Source organism: Eubalaena glacialis, chromosome 20, assembly GCF_028564815.1.
Source record: "Eubalaena glacialis isolate mEubGla1 chromosome 20, mEubGla1.1.hap2.+ XY, whole genome shotgun sequence".
NCBI lineage: Eukaryota > Metazoa > Chordata > Mammalia > Artiodactyla > Balaenidae > Eubalaena > Eubalaena glacialis.
The window spans coordinates 10,803,686-10,821,768 of NC_083735.1; the positions used below are offsets into that span (position 1 = coordinate 10,803,686).

General features: G+C 47.8%; 1 protein-coding gene across 1 annotated transcript in view; it reads right to left on the reverse strand.

Annotated features, from left to right (window-relative positions):
* Nucleotides 1–217: 217 nt before the first annotated feature.
* Nucleotides 218–18,083, reverse strand: part of MYOM2 (myomesin 2) — a 74,585-nt gene continuing 56,719 nt past the window's right edge. Inside the window, exons 28-36 of the mRNA XM_061177179.1 lie at nt 14,484–14,597; nt 14,207–14,294; nt 13,648–13,686; nt 8,919–9,024; nt 4,351–4,508; nt 4,064–4,100; nt 3,165–3,187; nt 2,011–2,066; nt 218–884 (exon numbers count right to left, since the gene is read on the reverse strand). Of these exons, the coding sequence (XP_061033162.1) occupies nt 567–884; nt 2,011–2,066; nt 3,165–3,187; nt 4,064–4,100; nt 4,351–4,508; nt 8,919–9,024; nt 13,648–13,686; nt 14,207–14,294; nt 14,484–14,597 (939 nt within the window). The 3' untranslated portion in view covers nt 218–566. The remainder of the gene's footprint in view (nt 885–2,010; nt 2,067–3,164; nt 3,188–4,063; nt 4,101–4,350; nt 4,509–8,918; nt 9,025–13,647; nt 13,687–14,206; nt 14,295–14,483; nt 14,598–18,083) is intronic.

Genomic DNA, 18,083 nt, shown 5'->3' on the forward strand with positions numbered 1-18,083 from the left:
TCCAGTAGCCTCGGGTCCAAGTCCTGACGGGGAAGCTGCTGGGGGTAGCGGGCTGTGCTGGGAGTCTGGTCCCCGCCCCAGGCTCCCGGCTTGGGGTGCATCACCCGCTTGTTCCAGCCGTGAAGCTGCACCGTGACCCGTAATTAAACAAGCCAGAGGGGAGCAGGCAGATGTGCTGGGGACGCGATGGTACAGGAGAGACACCGCAAGTTGCCTTTGAAAGTTTTATTCACCTGAAGCAAGAGAGAGCTGGGAGTACGGAGGCACACACGCTGTCCCACCAGCATTTCAGAGCCCCTAGGCCTGAGGGCACTAGAGGGCACGACCCCAGTGCAATGTCAGCTCACCTCCAACCCACCCCGCCCAGCGCCTGCAGACACAGCGGTGCAGCCTCCCGGAAAACATGCGTGTTTCCGCTTAGAAGGACAGAAACCCCTAATCACCAAACACGAAGACTAAGACTAAAACCGTAACGCACGATTGACTATCAAGCCACGCTGGATGTTGTGGGCCCTTGTCACCTGCTGGGAACAAGCACCCGCGCCGTCTGGCTCCTTGGCCGCCCCTCACTGGGTGGTCGAGGGCGTGGATGCGGCGATGAGCTTGGGCTTGGCCTGCTGGGGCAGCACCACGTCGGGGATCTGCTCCCCGTGCTTGTACACGCTGACCGTCACGTCGATCTTCTCGCCCCCGTACTTGTTCTTGACGTGCATGCTGTACTTGCCCGAGTCCTCGGAGGTCACACCCTTGATGGTCACGGAGACATACTTGGACTGCTCCACCTTGACCAAGAAGTGGTCGCTCAGCTCGATGACCCTGTCGTTCTTGAACCACACCACGTCCGGGTCCGGGTTCCCGAACACCGTGCAGGCCAGGTTCAAGGTCTTGGGGAGAGGGTGGGCAGAGAGGGGAGAGTTACAGAAAGAAAAGCCTGGCGGCCTCCGAGCAGCCTGGGCCCTCCACCCACTCGGCTACTGATCTGCCCTTCAGGACATTTATTTAGTCAACACGCTCTTTACATATGTAGGCACCACACTAGACACCAGGGATCCAAAAAGAGCAGGAAGTTCACAGCTTCCTGGGGCAGCTGGAGAGAAGACTCAAAGGTAATCTTTTCTATTTATTCCCAGATCTAATCCATGCGTAAGTTGATTAAAGAATTTGAAGGTAATCAAGCTCTGGGTTTTCCGGTAGATATTTTTAGCCTGGTTCTACATTTCCTTTATATTCAGACTCATGGGTTCCCTTTACCAGTTCTTCTGGCAAATCCAGAGACTGCGTTGTCTTATGATAAACTGCATTGTGGACACTTAGCAAAGCATGCTTTCGGTCCAGGATAAAATAAAACTAGTGCTAATCCTCAATGCATGACCTCCAGGTACAGCTCACCAGGTCTTCCTCGGCTGCTAAAGAAAAGGGCTCTACATTTTCGTGTTTTGGCCTAATAAAAATTCTCTCAAGTAGCTATGTCCCCGTGACACTGAGATAGAATCACTCAAGCACCCAGAGAAGTACCAATTAGATATCAGTAATTCCAGTGACAGGTGACCGATTAGAACTCCAATAAATGGTTTCCATTATACACCCCAAAATGACCTTGACAATTGGAGCGGAGATTGCTCTTTTTATTTCACACTTGACAAGGTGGCTCCCACCTTCACACGAGGCGGGTGGGTCGCGTGGGCGAGGGTGTGGGTGTGGCCCGCCTGCCCCTTCATTCACGCCCTCGACTGGCCCGGGGACCCGTGGCGTCAGAGCCAGGTGGACACCGGGGCTGGAAACACCAGGTGCCACAAACACACCATGTAATGTGTCTCCCTGTGGTGGGAAAGGTGCTCTGTGTGCATTCAGAGGGTTAGACTATTCCCTTCTTTGAGGACACAAGTTTCCCAGAGGCAGCCTGGGCCCAGCAGGACCCAGGACGCCCCACTCCGGCTGCTGGCACTGGGCCTGCCGTGGGCACCTCCCGCTTCGGCCGCCCTCCCTGGGCACCCCGTTGCCTGCCCTCACCTTTCCCTCCATTATGGTCACCACGTCGGGTAAGCCGCCGAGCACCTTGCCGCAATCTGCAAGAGCAAAGCGACTCAGCTGAGAAAACCATCCACGGGGACGATCCTGGGGGTCGGGCCCTGGGCTGAGCACCGAGGGCCACAAGAGGAGCTGGGAGGGGAGTGCTGGCCCGGGAGAGGACACAGGGCAAGGCACACGGTAGGGGGGACCCGTGCTAAGGTGCAGGGTGGGAGCAGGGGGTAAGTGACTCCGAGCACAGGGGTTGTGAAACGGTCGAGAGGAAACGCGGCCGTGAGCCGGGCGTGAGGAGGAAGGTCTCACCAGGGGCTCAACACAGGGCAGACCCCGTCCTTCTGTAATTTAGTCGGGAACTGGGGGCCTGGCCTCTGGAGAGGGGATTTTGCAGGGGGCTGTATTGCAGGTATATTTTCATTTTCTGCCTACTGTGATGCTCTGACACCGTAAGTCCCGCCTGGCTGGGCAGAGACAACCCCCCGCCAGCCAAGGGCCCAGCCAGGAGCCCACCTGTGACCTATGCCAACAGCCCGGCCAGGCCCGGCCTCCTCCGCCTGCCCCGCCCCAGGGGAGGTGACACTCCTCTGCCCGAAACACCCGGGCCGGGTGCCCAGAGGCTTGGGGCAGCCCTGTCACCCACAGCCCAGCAAAATCACTAAAACCAGCCAATCGTACGTGTTCCCCCTGCCCCGCCTGCCTTTCCCCTGGAAACCCCAGTAAAGGCCGTGGCCTCAGTCTTCCCTCCGTCCTGTCCTCTGCCCCCTGACCCCCTGGCCATCCCCCCACGTGCCCGGCGTGGCCCTGCCTCTAGGACCCGAGAGCCCAACAAACCGTCCTTCCTGGGCCTGTCCTGAGCCTCCTCCGGCGGCCGCTCCTGACTGAGCGGCTCGTAAAAGGACACAGAACGGGTGGTGGAAGGTGAAGGCAGAAAGGAGGCCGGGAGGTGGGAGGGGGGAGGAGGGGGAGCTGGAAGGCGGGCTGTGGGGTAGCAGGGGCTGTGGACAGTCCTGAGGGTTTCCAAACGGGCGACAGGGTTCGCTGTCTATCATTTAATGCACAAAATGAACACTCTTAAGTACAGACCCTCTGCCCCACCCAAAATAATATTTTGTGCTTGTTATCATCTAACATGTACTTACTTTTCTCTGCAAAAGCAGCTGACCTGAAAATTAAAGGGGGGCAGAGAGCAGAGAATAAAAGAGTCATGAGCAAATGCTATCAACCAAAAGCATCACACATTTCAGAGGTTTGCTAGAGATGAAAGCAAAATGAAGAAGGAAACGTGTTTGCTTCTCCTAGAAGAACGCATTCGGGTCACAGGGTCTGAGGACCCGTATGTATGGACTTTTCCTGCCGTTTCCCACTGCCCTGTCTTCCAGCTGATAAAACTCACAGAAAAGTTTCTTTTTTCACCAGATTACATTGGAGATTTTTAGATATTTTTGAAAATGTTGGTATTTGATTTACCTAAATCGTCCATTCATCCATTCAACAAATATTTACTGAATAACCTAGTATGGGACAAAGACTGTTCTCGGTGTCAGATGCTCTAACATTTAGACACATGTTTAGAAATCCCCAGTTATTCTTTAAAAAGTTGCTCTAAACACTGGGATATTATTCAGCTAAAAAGAAATGAGAATTTTCGGTACCTTCCTCTCAATTTTGCTGTGAACCTAAAACTGCCCTAGAAATATAAAGTCTTAAAAAAGAACCTAAATATATAACATTAAAAAATTGCTCTGTGTGATGTGTTGCTATAATTATACCTATTTCAGAAATTCAGCATTTAAATTCATTTAAATTAACCCAGGGTTATTATAACTCTAAAATTAATTGATAGATGCATTTATAGTTTAAAAGAATGCCTTCTTCTAGATACTGAATGGCTTAATTGTTATTTTTAATCCCAGTTCCTAGGAGCATCACATTCCTTGGGTCAGCTAGGCATCCATAGATGTTCCCACACTCAGCCAAAATGACACCACGTCAACTGGACCCCAGATGGAAACATAATAGCCAAGCATGCAAATCTTACTTGAGCCGCTGGAATTCGGCAAATGCTTCATCAAAAGCTGCAAGGAAATATTTTGTACATTAGTAACCGTTTGAATGTGTTTGGCTTTTATTCATTCCCTTAGCTGCTCTGCTCACGAGTTTGCTTAATGAAAACTTATTGGTTTGCTTAATGAAATAGCCAAATGAATAAAGTAATCTTCTCTGAATGAAAATGGTAAAATCAGATTGTTTCCCTCTCAGCATCCTTGATCACTAAGGTAATCTCTAAGTACAAAATTATTAGGTACTAAAGAATAATGATCTTACCAGACAGGTCGAGGGACCGTTGATGGTTATTTTTGCCGTCAAAAATCTCGAAGGTGTACTTCCCTTTATCCTTCTCGGTGGGCTCCCAGATACGCAGCCAGGCCATCTCCTCACTCCCGCCAACCCTCATGTGCTCACTCGATGCAATCTTAGCATTGCTTTGAAAAAGTCACAGGGACATACTCAATTTAGAATCTCATATTATATGTAAGATACCTGTGGGACAATATTACACATCTTTCAGGGGGAGCCTCCTCTAACTTGCTAGAGCTGATGTCATCATAGATTGTTCTGGATATTATACATTTACTAACTATATCAGCAGCTCAGCTCTGAAAACCTTCTGAAATTAAATCTGATACTTAGTTTTTAAAGATACCTTGTGGTTTAACATATGCTTGTTGGTAATAGGTAATAGACTATCAAATACTCTAGACAGTATGGCATTTTTCTGCTCAAGAAGTTAAAAATAGAGTCACCATGTGATCCAGTGGATGCACGCCCAGAAGAATTGACAGCAGGGGCTCGAACAAATATTCGTACACTCATGTTCATAACAGCATGACTCACGGTAGCCAAAAGGTAGAAACAACCCAAGTGTCCATCGACAGATGATGGATAAAACAACTGTGGTCCATCCATATAATAGAATATTATTCAGCCTTAAAAAGGGAGGAAATTCTGACACCTGCTACAACATGGATGGGCCTGGAGGACATTATGCTGAGTGAAACAATCCAGTCACAAAAGGAGAATTACTGCGGCATCAGCACAGCCAGGACGAGGGGTACCTGCTGCACTGGAGGAGGCGTCCACCGAACGCCAAACCACACGCAACCCGCTGGGCGCCCTTCTCAGAGCCCTAACCCCCCCTGGGCACTGGCGCAGGAGCCCACGGCCCCCTAAGCCAGCATGTGCACAGCCTGGCGCGTGACCCTGAGCTCAGCTCCAGAAAGGAGCCACCCGCCTTCCAACCTAACCCCTGACCTGAGTTCTGACCCCGCCTCTGTCACAGCCCCGACGCCTTGCTGGACTGGGCAGAAATGTTGTTCCCAGACACCATGTGAAGCCACCAGCCAGCAGAGGGCTGGCAGCAGACACCCCCCCCCACCTGGCTCCCCCTCCCAGCTCAGAGCCCCCAGCCTGGCTCCACCCCTGGGGTAAATTCCAGAACCCTCCCTGATCAGCAATCCCACCCTCACCCTACCTACACCCGCTACGGCTGGCTTCTGCTGAATTAGCCAACTTATAAGAAGGCAAACAAGTCCTGGTAGCAAAGCACAGCTGCTGGCTGCATTGAATTTGTTATCACTGTTACCCCCTAGACAGTGACTTTGGCTCGAAGGACTATTTGTTATTGTTTTGGGACTTAAATGGGCCAAGTCGGATAAAACCTCTTCCTTGGTTTTATTATTTGATCACAAAACATGACCAAATCCCTTCACTCCCAACTAAATTTAAAACATCTTACGTTAAGGTAAGAAAGAGGAAGATGGAAGAAAGCCTAGGTGTGTCTGCTCATTTGTGCGAAAGAAACCCAGGAGATGGGTCCCTGCAGGGGGTGGGGAGGGGCTGGAGGAGAGGGTGGGGAGGGGTGGTGGGCGCACCTGCACGGCAGCCCCGCATCTCCCCTCCCCCAGGGAGCTCCAGGCTTCACTGAGATTTCAGGGGCCTCTGCATGCGAAATTTCCCGGGTTGAATTAAAATCCAAAGTGTTTTCTTCTATAAAGAGGCCACGCGGCGTCTTCAGTGGCTGTGATGCTTCTAAGTCTTCAGTGGTCCATACTTAGCAATTTGAGGTCTAGCCCTTTCTCGATGACAGAGTAATTTCACCTTTGAGCAAGAGAACAAAATCCTTTTGCGAAGGGACATGTCTGCTGCGTTCCCCTTTGTATGCTTCTAACTCGTTTGAAATAGGTTTCAGCCCTTCTTCTAAGTGGCCCTCGATGTCTTACTCAGCATTTCATCAAAGAACAATTGGCCTTGCTGACGCCCACATTTCCCCACATCCTCATCATTCTCTATTGATTTCTCGCCACCCACTGGCACAGAATGTTCATGTCCACAGCTCGAGTCTCCCTTGGGCGTCCCTGACTCTGTTAGGTGGGCCATTTAGCATCCAGCAGCACACTGTATTTCTTTCTTTTTTAAAAAATAAAAAAATAAATAAATTTATTTATTTATTTTTGGCTGTGTTGGGTCTTCGCTGCTGCGCGCGGGCTTTCTCTAGTTGCGGCGAGCGGGGGCTACTCTTCGTTGCGGTGCGCGGGCGTCTCATTGCAGTGGCTTCTCTTGTTGTGGAGCACGGGTTCTAGGCACGTGGGCTTCAGTAGTTGTGGCTCGCGGGCTCAGTAGTTGTGGCGCACGGCTTAGGTGCTCCGCGGCATGTGGGATATCCCGCAGATTGTATTTCAACAAATGTTTTATATTATTTCTCTATTTTTCCAAGTGTTGTCTAACAAGAACTTACTTAATAGTCAAATAGTGAAAAATAACCAAGGTTATATTTCAGTGATAGAATATAACTATAAAATAAAGTTTAACATAGCATTGAATACTATTTAATAGTCAAGTAGTAAAAAATAACTAAAGGTTATATTTTAGTTATTAAAGAACTGAAAAAATACTTGTGTTGATTCTGCTTGGAGAAGAGAAAGCATGGCAACAACCACTTCCAGAAGTCCGTGGAAATCTGCAACACGACCGCGAGCTCTGTTGATCTCTAGGGATGGTTTCTTCTGATACAACTTTTTTGATGAGGCAGACATGTGATCCGAGCCCTTATCTCTCAGTCTGTCTGTCGGCCTGCAATCAGTCCCCTCCTTTCGGCTGGATGGCCCTCAGCACCGTAGTGGCCAGAATCAGACCAACTAGCGTTCGATCCCTACTCTTTCACTTACTAGTTGTGTGACTTTGAACGAATGATTTATCTTCCTCTTGCAAAACCTCAGTTTTCACATCTATAAAATGTGAGTATTAATACCAAGCTCATAGGGCTTTTGTGAGGGTTAAATGAAATCATGTGCGTGAAGTGTATAACACACAGTAACACAACATACATGTACCCGCGTGCCCGGGCACGTGTTCACGCGGGGTGTGGCATGTATTTAACCTCTGCACGCCCGGCACCCAGCACAGAGCGAGTGGTGCCCTGGGAGGCAAAGCTGGAGAAGCAGCAGCCTTCTGCAGGGGACAGACGCGTTTACCAGGGAAGATAAGACACTTATCACAGCTGCACACAACTTACTGCAAGACGATAGGCTGTAAATAACAAAGAAGCCCACAGAAGGAAGTGATTCATTCTCCTTTTCCAGGAGAGGTCTGATTCAGCTAGAAATAGACATTTACTCATTGGTTTTAAAAAATAAATCCTTATCAACAATTACATCACAAAACTACACCAGAGTTTCAGTCTTCAAAGCTCCTGTTATTAGGGTCCTCTAGAAAAAGCCACTTCCCCACAAACCCCTTAGTATGGGATCTGCAGTGACTACACCCGATACAGATTTCCATACTAAATACCAAAAACAGAGATGCACGATTCCAAACACAGATGCACTAAGTCGTCAATACATCTTCTTAGTTTATGGTTCTGATCATAATATCTAAGACAAAAGCACAGCACGTCAAAATGTAAATAGGAAAAAGATATCCCAAGACATTTATCCATTCAGCACTTCGATTTACTCACGAATAGATTCACCTAAATAATGCTTTTACAAGTAAAGTAGTCATAAGCATGAAGTTTGCCTTTTGAAATGTTAATTAGGGAAAATAACATCTAAAGGCACGACGTGGACACTCTGAGGTCCCAGTCCGTGGAGGAGCAGATGATTTTGGTATATGGACATCACTGAAAACTTGGCCTGCAAGTATTGCCCATGTCCTCAGGTTAGAGACAGACACCACGGTCCCCGCTCCATCCGCCCCCTTTGACGGGGTGCGTGAGAGATAACCCTGGGGGGATGGTCGGAAGGGCAGACCCCAGGGGGCTGGGGGCAGGCACTCGTCCACACGCTGTGACCATAATGAGAGTCTCCAGTGTTTTAGTAGCGAACATGCCCACCTGGACAGGCAACCAGCAGCAGACATGAAATACAGAGAAAACCTGCTGTTTGTACAGGGCTTCATCTCTCTCGCTTTCTTCTTTTACGTACAATTAAGTTTGTTTTGGTCCTTTTCTTTTTAATCAATCTAGTGAGAAACCAATAGACTGGAAATCTGGAGCATCTTTTCCAAATATTATTTTTCCATTAGCTCTGCTGGATTCCAGACAAAATGTGTGTCACCAGTAAAACCACCTTTGTCCAAACCAAGACACTGAAGAACTTTGTCTCCAGTACCTTCAGGCACTTCTTTATCTTTCTCCTTCTCCACCCCCCCACCCCCTACCACCCCCCAGCCGCCCCAGTTTCTGTGATGGTCCCGCCCCGAGCCCAAGGCTGTCATCATTTCTCAAAACTACAAAGTCTTGAGCAGACTTGGCTATGAGCGCGTGTCCCAGCCGTGAGCCCTGGGCACCGCCCCATGGATGGCACGGCCACAGTCCACGGCACGTGGACACTTACTTGTGGTACCAGTTCACTTTCATTTCTTCGCTGAAATATTTCATGAAACACTGAAGTCTTATTTCTTCTGTGGTGCAGACTACCTTCAGTGGAGAAGCAGAGGCTCCTGCAGAAAATAAAACATACTCAGATCTGAGGAAAGCAGTCTGTGCTGTGTGAGAATGGACAAGCCCTGTGGCCAGGTTACATCCTGCTGTAAATGCATCCTCACGCATATATTCTAACATCCATCAGCCACAAATCCTTACAATTTGCCCAGGCCATGTTCATTCATTAAATAAGCTTTTGCCACACCAAAATTAACTGAAAATCTCTTTGACAATAGCATCAAGGAACTCAAATGGCCCCAAGAAAATATTCCCTTCTCACATCCCTGACCACTTCCATCCAGACATTACCACAGGAATCAACTTATAAATTAGACCACACACAAGCTTCCCACATAGATGGGATTCCAAACTGACGGGGTCTGCCCTGTCTGCAAGATCGCACCCACCTTCTTGCATCTCTCCCCTCCTTCTTCCTGGCATTTGCTAAAATAACCTTTCCCCTGAAGGGAATGGAGCCTCCAGGCACTCAATCCCCTATAGAACTTTCTGGAAAATCCATGTAAATGATGTAGGGATGGGAATCCCCTTATGGAGCTCCGTGGCTGGAGCCCGTCTAGCTGAATGCCCCACCTCCGTGGCCTCTGGCGTCCTCTTTCTCTCTACTCCTGCCCAAAGAGAAAGGCAGAAAATGATTTTTCCAAACCCCTTCCTCTGCTTTGCTTCTCCCTACATGGGGGAGGGCAGTGGGCTGACCAGATGCAGAGGGTAACAAGCTGCACATCCTTGAACACAAAAATACGGAAATGTTGCAGTCTTAAAGAGGCCAAATAGCTTAAAGTCGAGGGTCATTTTTCAGACTACACTTGCAGTCGATAAATGATCACGCGCCCACAAGGTTTTCCAATCAAGCGGGGAGGAGGGAAAGGTACCATCCATGAAACAGACAGACAGGAGGAGAGCAGTTCTCAGCTCAAATGCAAGGATGGTGCCTGGCACTTTCCCTAAACACTGAGAATCAAGCCCTGCACACAGAATTAAACTCTACCCCTCAGAACCAGACAGGTTTCATTTCATCTAGAAAATCAACAGATAATTAACTTCGCCCACCACAGGGAGGAAAAGATGGCAGGATGCATGTTCCAAGTAATGAGATTACAAGAGCCTGATTTCCAAGAATGATGCTGACCAGGGCAACATGACCTAGGAAGTTGTATCCCTATTTTCTGATTTTATATCCGCTGCATCCTTACTGAGCCTTGATTTTGAAGGTTTAAGGGACATTTATATCTTATTAGACAAAATTTAACCAGATAGGTATTTAATCTACACAGTCGCCACACCAAAAGTAAGTTCTGCCATTGGTGTTTCTGTTTCACAATTGATTCTTAAAGTTATTTGATTAGACATTTCAGAGTTCTATAAATATTAAAAATCAAGGTATATAGTTTAAGCTTGGCCCCCTTTAGGTAAAATACACCTTAGACATTTTTGTAAAATTGAAGGATTGCCAACGTTAAAGAGCTGGGTGGGTAACGTCTTAGAATACACATCTCGTGATGAGGGGGGAGTTCCGAAGTGCAGTAGAAGCAAGACTGACTCCTAATCTAGGGACACGAGAATACTCTGCTCTTAGCTAACTGAGTGACCCAGGACAAATCACACAACTTCTCAGTGACCAGAGTTCTCATCTAGATAATGTGGGTCTCTTCTCAGGTTCTGCAAAAATACCAAGAGTCCCTTAGCACGCCTTGTCAGATACAGTTAATGGAGACGCCGAAAACCTATCCGAGGAGTTTGAGTCTCCAATAGTGCTTTCTGCGTCTCAAAAGTCAGCAAGGAAATGAAAAGAAATGTCCAAGGCATGTACACACATACACAGAAGCGTGTGCATGTTCACACACACACACAAAGCATCATCCACGCAGAGAACTGTAACGTTGGCATCGATTTTTATAACGGGTTTGTTTGCAGCCAGAGAATTATAGAACTTTACATCTGGATGAGAACTTGGATGTCGCCTTGTCCAAATTCCTTAGTAGAAGGATGAGGAGGTTGAGGAACCCTAACTCTCTCCATAACAGCAGGTTTGCTTTGCAGCCGAGCACAGACTTTAACCTTTGGGACACGAAGAACAAACAGTTCTGTTCTGTGGGCTGCTCGCTGACCCGGCAGGAAAGCCTCCTACACTCTGCCATCCACAAGCCGCTGCAGGATCCTCTCTGTGGGATCAGGGTCGGGAAGGTGGAAGCCCAGGAGGCTGACGTGAGGATCCCATGTTTATCCAAAGCCTCTAGTTGGCCCTGAAATTCGAACAAAATTTGGGGGGGGGTGTCCCCAAGAAGAGCCACTGATTGCTTCCCAACATGCAAACCCCAGAGGCTGTTTGGTCTTAGAAGCTCCGGGAACACTATCTCCCCACACCCCGCCCCCCCCCCCCAAGCTGTGAAGGGAAATTTGGTTTAAAAGCCAAGAAAACGAATAGGGAAACGTTTCTGTGCTCCAGGAAACAGGAAATCACTGTTCTGACAGCTCTCTACTTGAAAATTCAGAAGAAGTACTCCTTATATCAGCCCAGCATCACGCCTGATTGTGCTCGATGGAACTATAGAATTTGACCCAAAACGCCTCTCCCCGGTGGAGCTGGACCCTCGTTCAACAGGCAGAGGCCACCAGGCACCCGACACGCATGGCGAGACCGTGACTCGCGTCACAGCGTCCACGTGACCGTCAGCAGAGCACGGACGACGCAGACCCATCTGCACTCCGGCTGTTTCAGAAGCGACGCGCTCAGCGCTGTCCGCTACCAGTTAGACCAACTCGGGGCTGCATTAGGTCTAAAAAGCCACTGATTGCAGGTGACAAGAGCCCACTTGGAACCCGAGCAGGAATCATGGCATTTTCAAGGATTAAGAATATTCCTGGGGGGTGGGGGGGTCTCTGAGCTGCAGGGAAGAGGCCTATGGAGACGACGGCCACTTCCCAGCCGCCCCGGGCGTGTAGAGACCGGGCCATTTTCTGCGATCTGGACCACGGGCCACCTCCACGCGCGGTAGGCAGGGGGAGGAGGAATGAGGGTGTGTGTACGTGTGAGCGTGTCTGAGTATGTGCCTGTGTGTCAGCACCCCCAAGGGCTCTCAGAAGACACAGAAGAGGCAGAGGCACAGCTTCCCTGAGGTCAGAGGTCAGAGGACGGAGGATGGAGGTGACCGAGGTCCCTGATGGATGCAGTAGGGGACGTGGGAACCACAGATGTCACACCCGGACCGACACCCCAGGCGGCCACGACACCTCAGGGCTGCGGGGAAAGCCCACTGCAGCCTGAGCGGGATGGCCGGGAAGATGGGGCGGCTCTGGGATAACGGGCCGCACGCGTGGGCTGCGGAGAAGCCCCTGCTTGCTACTAACACATCCACATCGTAGATCAAGTAACACTTGCTTTGCTCCTTTCCGGCTGCAACAGCACTGAACGTGCAGCGTCCAGTAGACCCAGGGCCTGGCTCCTCGGGAGGACAGAGGCTGAAATTGGTGATGTCGCGTGCCCCGTGCCTTCTCTCTGTCCACCCCACTAACTCTCAGTAAGACGCACGTGGTCCTTCCAGGCTCAGGCATCTGAGACCCAAGATCACGAGAATACAATAGGAAACTACCTTCTGTGTTGCTCTGTCCCCTTCACTGGTACCTTCACTTTTCAAGACACCACGATCAATCGTATCACCAATGTTACAGGTCACATGATGCTTTAATGCAAGGTCATCCCATGGAGCATAAGCGTGAAGCCGCCTTTCAAGTGGCTTAATGTACCTTCGCAAAGTGGCACATACACCATGGAGTGGCATTAGGCCCATTAATAATCATCAGGAGTAAAACTCATTCAAAATGTGGTCATCTATGTGACAAGCAGAAGCAAAAAGGAACAGTCTACCTTACGGGGATGTTTTGAGAAAGTGATGAAAAAATAAACATCAGAAGTTTTCCAGAAGAATGACCAAAAAACCTTACGGGGCAGCAGTTGAGCTCAGACCTGCGAGAGATGTGAGCTTCTGGTCCTGACTCTGGCTGCCAGAGCCCCATGGTTAAGCCACCTAACTGCTCCAGGCCTTAGGTGCCTGATCGGATGATATCAATTAGGTCATCTCTAGAAAGCCCACAGCCGTAAAATTTTATAATCAGCAGAAAGCCCTCTACAAATATAAGCTATTATTATCAAATTAATAACCAATACCTTTGTACTCACAGTTTCCATGGAAGGGTAAATAGAGAGGAAGAATTTATTTGCAAAGCTAAAAAGTGGTTTAGTATGTATTAAACCAGACACAAAACCAGAGGCTTCAAAATTCATTATTGCTATTCAGCATTTGTAATGCAGACGCTGATAGCAATTATGGACAAAGCATCATCAGAGTTGACCTAAGGCAAATTACAAGAAGTGGCTAATTAGGGAGTCCAAACTGAGTTTGTTTTGTCTCTTTTTTTGTTTTAAGAAAAACATATTCTGCATATAAGGCTGAAAACCCCCTTAAAAAGCATCACCGAGGCAGTCAGATAACTGTTCTGCCGTTGAATCTGGGGCCTGTTCACAGGAGATGCACTGTGGTTCCATTAGCTGTGGAAAATGCCCTTCTCAGGAAATAGCGATTTTAGCACCAAAATGACTTGAAAGTTAGGAGGCGTTTACTTACCACAGACTCTACTGATGGCCAAAATCATATCCTCGTACACTGAAAGGAAGAAGGAAACGTACCATTACGATGTCTAATTTTATCAGCAGCATCTTCATGTTTAATTAAATTGATACAGGAAATCAGGATGTTCATTTGAAAAATGAAACATTAAAACGGCAATAGTTATCCATAAAAGGCTCATGTGTGGCGATAAATCCTTCTAATCTATTCACTTTTTAAACAAGGAACAAGAACATTTTGCTCGACATAAATCCGACCATACATTTAAGTGAACCTCTTCATCACTGTTTCGATCATTTTAATACATTTGTCACAGGATAGAACTTGGCTCCTGATGGTGTAAGACGGCATTTCATTGAAGCCCAGAGTAATGTCATGTTCTAAAACACTCAAACAGCTTTGAATGCAACTCAAGTACAAATCTATTTTCTTTTCCTGTGTTCCCGCTAAAGAAACAGTATGTACTAAGGATACAGACGCTGTGCCTTCATTACACAGTTTATCCTGCTGGCGAAGTGGATTTCCTTTTAGTAGAAGGAAGAAGGTTTTATTCTACCTTTGTCAGCTATCTCAAGGATAGACACATCTTGACCTCTCTCGTCTTTCAAGGTTGCCTTATATTCACCGCGGTCCTTCTTTGACAACTGCAAATAAAGCACATCCCATATGTACGTAAAACTGACGCCATGATACAAAATGTAATACAGGCTAATACATTCTCTTTGCAAACCATGGAAATTCAGGAGGCAAACTGGAAGATAATGCAGAATTCACAAGTTGTTTGAGAGAACTTTCTTATCTTGCTTCTATCTGTTTTCTTTAACACAATGTACCTTTGGTAGGAGCAGCTCACAGACCCCCTTCTCCAGATCAGGCAACTTTTCCGGTTCATACAGAGCATCGTCCTTTAGCCATTTGAAGACAGTTTCCTTCTTGGTGTTTGCAACCTACAAGACAGGAGTCTTACGTTGAGTATGTGAATCGCTGTGGCTCATGAGAAAAAAGTCTATTCTGATTTGAAATCACAGACCTAAAAAAAATCAATTTTTATTATAGACAGTCTCAGACAGAAGCACACGGGAAAGCTGTCGGTTCTAATAATAGCAAATACATTTCTAAATTTCAGCTTCTAAAATAATTAAGTCCTAACAGTTCCATTCGGAAGAACAAATGATTCCTGTTCGTGCTAACCCATGAGATTAGACAGTGCAAGGTTTTTTGGTTCATGTGAGGTGTCAGTAATAAAGACAAGATGTAAGCAAGCAGTGTATTTTAAATTTATAAATAATATAAAATATCATTATTGGTCTATAAAACTGTTGAGTGACTGCTTTTTTGGCAACATGACATTGCGGACACACAGACGCAGGGGAAAGAAACTTTAACACAAAACGAGCCCACTGGGCACGAGGACTTTCCTTCTACTAAAATTCCTCGAAATTCAGTCTCTGCCATAAGCTTGAACTTGAAACTCAGCTTTGCAGAATTCCAAAGATGAGTAAGCATCTCAAGTCACATGCTCTGACCTACACGACCCACGAAGAAGAAGAATTCTGGTTCTGTACGAGCAGAATGTACCGATCACATTGAATTGTGTGACACGGACCATTTTGCATTCACATCCCGTACAGACTCAACAACAGAGATGTCAGCGACAAAAAATAAATTACAAACATTGAGAGCACGTGATTAGTTCCGAGAGTGTAGCAGCGCCACGTATTTTAGACTTCCCATAGCAGCTACATCAGTTGCTGTCGTTGGTGACAGCCCTGGGAGACAATCCCCAGACAGCAGGGCTCCGGAATGTTCTACTCGCACTTGCACACGGGACACAGCAGCGTGCCCGATACGGAGAATAATTCCATAAATGTTTCAGAGTAAGAGCAGGGCTGTCTCCCGCTGGTCTGGGAGCTAGGCTCTTCCTTCTGAAGCCAGGACCACGTGGTGACAGTCAGCAGTAGGATGGAGCGAAGCTAAACAATCCCAGCAGACGATGTACTTTGTCCTAACACCTCAAAATCTCCCTTGTGTCCATTTCCACGCCAAGCCAATCCCCGACTCTCTTCCACCTTAATTCAGCACTGCTCCCTCTTACTCTCATTTTCCAAGATATTTACACTGTCGGTCCTTGGGTGCTAAATAAAAACCTTTCCAATGACTTTCAGCCTCTGTTCTCTAAAACCTATATCCTCAGTTACTTTATTTGTCCTGTAGCTCGGGGGTGGTGGTGGGGTGTCTTCCGTCCCCAAATAACTCATTTGTCGCTTCTCTGAACTCTCTGCAATGTCTCTACCACTTTTTTTCTTTTCTTCCCTCCTTCCTTCCTTCCTCCGTCCCTCCCTCTCTCTCTCTTTCTTTTTGGCTGTGTTGGGTCTTCGTTGCTGCACGCGGGCTTTCTCTAGTTGCAGCGAGCGGGGGCTACTCCTCATTGCAGTGCGCGGGCTTCTCATTGAGGTGGCTTCTCTTGTTGCGGAGCACGGGCTCTAGGCTTGGGGGCTTCAGTAGTTGTGGTGCGTGCGGGCTCAGTAGTTGTGGCTCGCGGGCTCTAGAGCACAGGTTCAGTAGTTGTGGCGCACGGGCTTAGTTGCTCCGCGGCATGTGGGATCTTCCCGGACCAGGGCTCAAACCCGTGTCCCCTGCGTTGGCAGGCAGATTCCTAACCGCTGCGCCACCAGGGAAGTCCTCTACCACTTTTTCAATACGCGCACCTCACATGCACATAAGTATCCAGGAAAAGGTCACATCAGGATCCCTCCTGAGACACGGGGCCCTGCCCGACTCTCACTGAGTGCGTCCTCCCCAAAGCTTTACTGGAGGTGTGTGAGAAATCTCTCTCCCAGATTTCCTTCCGTTCATGACTGAGGTTTCTCTTGCCTTAAACTTTTCTTTTAAAAGATGGTTTTCTGTAAAGTTATAATATGAATACGTCCTCACATTGATTTTTCTCCATGTGTTTTGTTATGTAAGTAAATAGAACAATAACCACCTGCCAAAGTATTATTAGGCAACAACCTATGTGGAAGAAGGGTTCACGGAATCACAGGAGTGATGGGACACGAGTATGCAGACTAGGTGGGTTAAATTGCAAAAGACTCACTTCTCAAGCAATAGTTATTCAGTTTCTCCAATATCTGTGTTTAAAGATTTATGACTCACTTTGATCAGGGAACTTAAAATATTATCAAATATTCACAGGAGGGCCTACACCACTAGGAGGATGTCAGAGCACGTTGGGAGCAGAATTCCTATTTGTCCCACCGCCATTGTGCGCATGTACTCAGGACACCCTGGTCAGAAAAAAGAGCCAACTGACTACAACATAGCCACTGCCTTAATTGACATTTACCACCGTGTATGTTTAAGGTGTACAATGTACACAACTTGATACACGTATATATTGCAAAATGGTTCCCACAATGAGGTTAGTTAACACATCCTTCACCTCACATGCTTACCACTGTGTGTATGTGTGAGCGGTGAGAACACTCAAGGTCACTGTCTCAGCAACTTTCAAGTATATAAAACAGTGTTATTAGCTACAGTCACCACGCTGGGCATTAGACCCCAGAACTTACTCATTTCATAACTGGCAGTTTGTACCCTTTGACCAACATCTCCCCCACCCCTTAGCAACCACCACTCGTCTCTTTGTTTCTATGAGTTTGGCTTTTTTTAGATTCCACATATAAGTGAAATCATGTCGTGTCTGTCTTTCTCTGTCTAACTTACTTCACTGAGCTTATTTCCCTCAAGATCCATCCATATTGTTACAAATGGCAGAATGTCCATCTTTTTTATGACTGAATAATATTCCTGTGTGTGTGTGTGTGTGTGTGTGTGTGTGTGTGTGTGTCACATCTTCTTTAGTCATTCATTCATCAGCAGACCCTTGGCTGTGTCCACGTCTTGGCCATTGTGAGCAATGCTGCTACGGACACGTGGTGCAGGTGTCTCTACACAACAGTGACATCACTTCCTCGAGACAGACTCCCAGAGGTGGGATCGCTGGATCGTATGGTAGCTCTGTTTTTAATCTTTTGAGAACCTCCGTACTGTTTTCCCACAGTGGCTGCACCGATTTACATTCCCACCAACAGTGCACGAGGGCTCCCTTTTCTCCACAGTTTTGCCAACATTTGTCATTTCTTGTCTTTTTGATGATGGCCATTCTGACAGGTGGCCTTCACCCTTGATTTGTCTTCTGTTTTCCCGCTCAGCATCTAAACATGATTGAATGTCCCCATCCAGACAGCGGGGAGAGAAGGACTTGACCCCCACGTCCACGACCCGCTGGGACTCCCAGGGTGTGATGGGTTCAGCTCAGTCTTCACCCATCTTCCATCCCATCAGCCAGCGCCGTTCAGACTCCCACCCCCCGGCCACCAGCCCACCCGGACGAGGTGGCAGGCCCCGCGTCAGCCCTCTCCTCACTC